The sequence below is a fragment of the Amblyomma americanum genome, chromosome 1 (genome assembly GCF_052857255.1).
Source record: "Amblyomma americanum isolate KBUSLIRL-KWMA chromosome 1, ASM5285725v1, whole genome shotgun sequence".
Classification (NCBI taxonomy): Eukaryota; Metazoa; Arthropoda; class Arachnida; order Ixodida; family Ixodidae; genus Amblyomma; species Amblyomma americanum.
Window position 1 is genome coordinate 378,400,012 of NC_135497.1, and position 7,183 is coordinate 378,407,194.

Here is a 7,183-nt window from a genome sequence, read left to right on the forward strand (position 1 = left end):
GACCTATGTGGCTGACGTTTCACTTAAGTCGTGGCCCGCCTAGTTTGCTTCTCTGAGGAATTTTTTCGCGGATGTTTCGCCCGCCGTCAAAGACGCCCACACCGACAGCGGCTTTTCGGCGGCACAGTACCCTTAACACTGTCGCGTTCAAATAGGAGGGTATCTGAAAAAAAAATCATAGCACTGAGAAAAGAGGAAACAAGTGTGACCCAGAAAGTGAAGAATAAGAGAACTATTATAAGGTCATCTGTGATATATTGTTCTGGAACACTGTAGTTTATGGTACGAACAAGAATCTCAAAAATATTGAGCTTGTCCTCATTTATAACCATTTGTACTGCACGCGAACGCGATAAATTCATGCACTGATCTCTGAAATATGCCTTGCCACTTTTTTTTCATCGTGCACCTGTAATTTTTCTCCTGGAATGATTTATACGCACACCACGTTCTTTGACGCAGACACAGCACCACTATGTCTATTGGCACCTATTTCTTGGTGCATTTTGGTGCATTCCTGGTGCATTTTGTTCAGGTGCAACTTTGCGGACTTGAGCTGGGCGTCGTCCTTGCGGGCTGAGGTGGTTACGGCAGACGGCAGAAGGGGCTCTGAAACACCTTCCGAGGAGAGCACATTGACTCACTTAATCACTAAACTGTGTTGCCATGAAAACCATAGCCAAATAATACTCTTCTACACGCAGCAGACGACCCACAATCACGCGTCAAAGTTGTCGAGCCCTTACCGGCGACTTTTTCATGCTCGCACCCTCCTCCGTCCTCGCATCTGCGTAGACAAGGTGAGAGGTGGCCATTGGTTAGATTCTTTCAGACATCAGGCAGCTACCGTGGCCGCGGCCAATAAGCGCTTAGCTCCGGCGGGTCGGGAAGCTCCGCTCCCAGAGGGGGGTCGGCAAAGGAGCGCCTACCAGCATGCAACAAGTGTCGAGAGGAGAGCAAGAGGCGCAAAGACGCTAAAATTAAAATTTTCACTACAGATAACTCAGATTCTACAAAGCGCAGTTAAAAAATCTTTGCTGGACATTATTCTCTGACGTGGCGTGCTTCAATATCCCAGGCATGACGCAACTTTATTAGAACCCCCTTCACAGCCCCTTTAAGGAAGTGGCCACGGCGGCGGCATGAGAAGCAGGTTTTACCGCGATCGGGGCAAACGGATGGTTCCCAACCAGTAGTGCCGCAATTACCGCAGTTCTTCGGACTAACGCTGAACGGAACATCGGTGGTGTCTTTTTCTCAAGTATGCCGGTCAGCAGAACAAACCCGTGATAGGATGGGCCAGTACTGGTGAGGAGACCGTCCGTTGTTATTGCTGAAACGCCGGCTATCTTGCGCGTTCCGTCCAACTGCGTTACATCAACGTGCTTACTGCTGTACAATGTCATATCCACTGCTAAAAACAGCCACTGTGTGAATGACACCTTCAGTGCCTTGAATTTGTTTTGCGTCCTAATTAAAATATTAAAATCAGGAATATAGTGGTACGATAGAAAATACCATCTCAATGAGTCTATGCAAACAACAGGCAAAATAATTAACTGTGCTTGTGCTCCACGGCCCGTAAAATGAACCTTGGCTGAATTTTCTAGCATGCCGCTAATACCTTGTTATTTTCACGCCTATGTTTCCCTTCAGCTCATTTCATTTGGCACTAAGGCCATATAAAGCGACAATGTGTGAAATGCCTCACTTATCCGGATGCGATTACCGTTGCGCACACTGCTTCCTAATCTGATTAGTGGTTTCTTCTGGAGCCCGTGCACGAGGAGCAAAAATGTACCGGCATCCCGTGGAATACGCTCAACTTTTATTACTTCATCCGCTGGCCTTCGACGCGTCGCAGTCGTGCTGGATGCACAATTGGACTAGCCGCCGCTTGGTTCGCGAGATGCTCGCATGCAGCACCCATGGACAGGCTCAAGACACTGGAGCGTCTCGTTCCTCTTTACTCTCTGGGTGTGCTTCCGGCCTCTTCGCCATGGTGCACTAGGTGGCGGCTGTCCGCACAGCTAGGTGGAGCCAGTCTGACGAGCTTGGATACAGGATGCAGCGCTTCTCTGCAGTGTTGCCGTTGAATACCGCTTCTATCTGGGCGCTGTTCATGGCTTGCGGGCACTTTAAACGCGTTAATTTTGAGCAGGCTTTTCGACAGCTGAGACACCTGCATCGGTGTCTTCGTCATCGCTTTTGGGCGCCGATCGAGCAGCAATCGAAGGCAGCGCCAGATAACTTGGGGATGGCGGGTCGAGGAAACATAAGTTGCTATCCAACACCGAACTCCGAGATGTCAATAGCTTCGGTTGTCCCTCGTCCAAGCTGGATCCAGAAAGACTGCACTTGTGTGACGCATGTCTGGAATGACAAGCATTTGCTGCTGAAGTTCCGGGGAAGTCTTCGTTCTGCTGTGCTTGGAACGAAAAGTCAATTACAGGATGCCATCCGGCTGACACCTGTACCTGTGCAAAAAAAGCGTCATGTTACTGGAAAGCTTTACTAGCATCTCGGCATGTTGGCAAAGCCTGTGCTGCGGACGGCGCCGATGCCGACAGTGCGAAAGTCAGGAATCATCTGACCTAACACATTGAAAGTAATTTTAACAAACCAGGTGCTGTGTCTGGTCCACCCGCATCCTCATATTCTGCGTCCCCACCCCCCACCGGGCCGGTGCCTCTCTGAACATGGGGGACAGGGAGACCGCACTGGGGTCAGCGGACCTGGACAGGCTGAAGATCGCAGTCAGCCGGGCCGCATACACCATGGATCAACAACAACTGAATGTTTTGACCTTTAGTGGGGTGGTGCGAAGACCCAGGGACCTTAGGGTTGAATAAAGTTTTAGCACTCACTGCATGCGCCCCCAAGAAGTGTTCCATAAAGGGGGAAATTCCAGTGTGTGGTGGCTCGCAGACCCACAGAAGCTGCCCGCGGAACCCAGTTTGTGAACCCCCGTTCTAGACTATCTGCACGTCTGCATTTGTGAGGCTGACCACCAGCCTGTATTCTAGAGCGTTTTCCGGATTATATGTTTTCTTGAATCTGCGTTTTGCTGATATGTAACCCATTGACCTAAAGGAGTCGAAGACATTAGGTGCACAAAAGACCATTCAGTAAGGCTGAATGGCGAAAATCTGTCCGCTTCTACGAGCGCTACCAAGCTGGTTGATAATCAACTATACAATGGGTTCGCACAACTTGGCCATATTTTATAAGTGAAGCTCTCCGAATATGTGACGCTAAAAAAGAACAGAGCGCCTGTCCGAAAAAAAGTCAATTGAGCATACACCTCTGTGGCTTCTGTGGAGCTGGCAGGACTCGGTTCATACTCACCTCGGTTTCTGGTTCGAAGTCGTCCGGAGGCCGCTCCTCGTCAAGCCACTGCGTGACAGGTATAACATTGGCCACTGCCTCCTCTTCCACCTGCAGCTCGGATGGCTCGGAGCTGCACCACATCGGCCCGATTTCGTGCCCCGCGTGGGTTATTCGGTTCATCTGTTTCGTTTCGAGGTCCTTGAGCTGGAGCTCATCTTCCAGCAGGCTCCGCCTGATCAGCAACGACTCCCGTCGGCGCACCCATTCCTCCGACAGTATCTCCCTGCATTCATCGTCAAAGGATATTCCCTTCTCACGGCTGAAGAGCTCATTCTGGCGCTGCCTGTCGCGGACTGAGCCACTGCATTCGAGGAAGTCGCCACCAAATGACGCTTCAGTATTTCTCTCTTGTGCTACTGGCCCCGGTTTCAGTGCCTCACAAGCTGTGACGTTATCGGTTGTCAGAGGCAACAAATCCAATCTACCAATGTTCCACTGTATGTCATGTGGGTCTTGCCCGCTGCTTGCTTGAGCGCGATTACTGGCACAGGCATAAATTGGATTGCTGTGGTAGACGTCGGGGTCAATGAATTCAAAGCTCAAGTTGTTCTGAGAGGGCGATTCCATTTTGTCCATGCTCCTTTGTTCGTCAGAGGAACTTTGTTCTTCGTATTTCATGGTTTGGTCCACATGACAAGTCGAATCATTCGGTACGTCCAAGAATCTTTCTTCTAGACTTGCAATGCACTCGCTCTGTGGAAAGTTCGGTGGCGGAATATCCATTAAACTTTCAGTCACATTACTACTGCAGAGCGGGAAAGACCTTTGTGACTGAAGCCATTGCGGACTGACATCAGGATTTTGCTGGAAACTGTTGGCTCCTCCATAAACCGTTGGCAGGTGTTGTGGAGCCTCCTCAGAGTTGTATGTTTGCTGGAAAGCTTCCCAGAGATTTTGAAGCTCATAAGTAATCTCACTCGCGCTGTGAATTGAAGATGGAGTTGCAGAGCAACGAGGTATTGGAGTGTAACCATAAGAGCCTCGTCTTGCGGTTTCCAGAGCAGATTTTTTAAACTCTTGAACTTGACTAAGTATCAGGAGTGGATCAACCTCTTTTAAGGAAACAGGTCGCAGCTGCTTTTCTGGTGACAAAGGCATAGTCATGTTGGCGGTGTCCTTGACCGGGGGGCTGATGGTGTGGGAAAGCGGTAGAAAACTGTCAGCCACGTCCGTGTTTCTCAAAGCTGATATCATGTTCAAAACCATGTTTGCCTCGTTGGGTGTTAAAACGGCGAATTTACGTCCAGCTGCTCGTTTTGCAGACACACGCTTCGAGCGTTTGATTGGTCCACCGGGAACATCCGGCCGTGCAGAGTAGTCTCGTGGCCGGGACTTTTTATTACGTCGGCTGCACGTAGTTGTTGCACCTTTTAACTTTCTAATCAGATTGCTGATAGCACTGCTGTCGCCATACAATCCAGAGCCTTGCACTTCACATTCAGCCTGGTTTTGTTGCCAAGTGGACCCGCAAGCAGCGCGAGGCCACACGGAGCTTTGTGGACTCCTGGCAAGTAAGGCGGGCACTTGGCTTTTCGTTGGTTTCATGGAGTACGACAAGCTGCCAGCCTGCGCTTGGTCAGCCGTGCTTTCGCTGCTGTAGCTGATCTTTGTGAGAAGTCCATCACTGGAAGCATCCTCTACTCTGGACTCTTCGGGAACGGAAGCAAGTCTGCAAGCATAAATTGTTGAAGTGGAGGTTTTCTCAGTGACCGCAGAGAACACGGACCTTTCTTCAGACGTGCCCCACGTTTTGGCGGGTTGTGGCCTTAGCTGACTTAATGCTGGTGATGGTTCAGTCGAGGTCTCAAATTCGCTCCAAATCACGTCTGATGGAATCTCTTTAGGCGTGTCAGTTGACAGCGAAGCAAGTAGAGACCGGTCGCGGACCGCTTCTGCCCCAGAAGGGGACGTAATAAACTCTTGGGGCTCTTTTCTTACTTGCCCATCATAAGGTTGCCTGCAGGAGTACCAGGGAGAAGAAAGCCCGCTTACCAAGGCGGCCAGTTGGTTGTCTTCGGCATGGAGACGGACGACGTGCCCGCCTTCAGGCATCGCGCTGTCACACCGCAGCCACTCTTCGGACGGCCGCTCTCTTCTCTCTGGTGTGGTGGGAGCCAGGTCACTGGGCGATGGGGCATGGGGTGATAACTCACGTGACATGGTTATGTACAGTTCCACTTTGCCTGAGATCGGAACGACAGGCTCAAGGTGGGAGCAGCTTCTTGGCCCGTAAGAACATGGCGTCTAGCAGCTGTCGCGTTGCATGGCTCTTCTTCTTCATCAACTGCATGGCTCGTTGCATGGGCTTCTTTTTTGTTCTTCTTTTTCTTCTGCTTAAGGCATATCATTTTTTGTTATTCAACGCTGCCCTTCGTTTCCCTTGCAAGCTTGGGGTAATCTTATTGTAAATTGAGCCGAGCATGGACAAAATAATAAAAGGAAATAATAAAATGAACGTGTGTTTAAATATATAGGAACAGCAGCAACAAAAACAAGCAGGACAACATGCTTTGTAAAAGCACGTCTCAATGCGCTATCATTATGTTAGTGTGCTTATGCTTTGCCTCACAATTGTCGGCTGCACTTATCGCTGTTCTGCCTGCTGCTACTTTGGCTATGTTTATTTACCACTGCACCTTTAGACATGCCTCTAAATGTGAAGAGCCAGGAAAAAAGTGACATTAGTAGTGACGGCTGCGTTCCTCCGGTGTTCCGTTAGCCTTGGAGTTCCTCATGGTTCCCCTGAGTGTTCAAGCGGCATTGACGTAATAATAATAATTTCTTTTTGCGGAAAGGAAATGGCGCAGTATCTATCGCGTATATCGTTGGACACCTGAACCTCGCCTTAAAGGAAGGGATAAAGGAGGGAGTGATAGAAGAAAGGGGTGGAGTAGTGGAGGGCTCCGGAATAATTTCGACCACCCGACGATCTTTAACGTGCACTGACATCGCACAGCACGTGGGTGCCTTAGCGTTTTGCCTCCATAAAAACGCAGCCGACGCGGTCAGGCTAGAACCCGGGAACTCCGGATCAGTAGCCGAGCGCCCTATCCACTGAGCCACCGCGGCGTGTGCATTAACGTCCCTCCAATATTTTGCAAATCGACTGCGTTCCCTCGTTCTAGCCGTCTGCAACCTCCGTTCACCCTTTGCTACCACTTCGGGTCATCGGACTCGCGTTCATGTTGCTGTCGCAGACGGCATTGCTGGTTGCGAAGCGCCCGTCGCTCTTCGTGTCTCAAGCCATCAGACGCTCCAGCCTCATGCATATTGTTGTCAGTAAGGCGAACTACTGATGGCAGCCAGTGCACGCTGCCCATTTGGCAGACGGCGCCGTCCATCTCTTTTTCCTATTCTCATCTCCCCTGTGCTGCGCGGCTTATCTTTTCGCTGAGTGCCAAGAAGAGGGTGCCACCTCACTCTTTTCCTCTACGTCGGCTCACCGCCTCTTCCCGAGCGGCGCAGCTGGCAGTGATTTCACAGACACACACAGACCGGCTTAGGGATTAACTGTGGCGTCTATAGTGATAGCGCATTAAAGGAGAGCCGGAAAGCTGAATAGTAAGCGCAAGGTGGCTTGTGACAGCGCTTCAATTCGGCAAGAAATAGGTGCCAATAGACATAGTGGTGCTGTGTCTGCGTCAAAGAACGTGGTGTGCGTATAAATCATTCCAGGAGCAAAATTACAGGTGCACGATGAAAAAAAAGTGGCAAGGCATATTTGAGAGATCAGCGCCTGAATTTATCGCGTTCGCGTGCAGTACAAATGGTTATAAATGAGGACAAGCTCAAT

General features: G+C 50.2%; 1 protein-coding gene across 1 annotated transcript; it reads right to left on the minus strand.

Annotated features, from left to right (window-relative positions):
* Positions 1-1,862: 1,862 nt before the first annotated feature.
* On the minus strand, positions 1,863-5,528 carry LOC144122337 (uncharacterized). Its single transcript, XM_077655802.1, has 3 exons — positions 5,383-5,528; positions 3,349-3,691; positions 1,863-2,477 (listed from the first exon to the last, which is right to left on the minus strand). Exons 1-3 carry the CDS (start codon positions 5,526-5,528, stop codon positions 2,148-2,150), a joined length of 819 nt encoding a protein of 272 aa, XP_077511928.1. The 3' UTR covers positions 1,863-2,147.
* Positions 5,529-7,183: the final 1,655 nt, after the last annotated feature.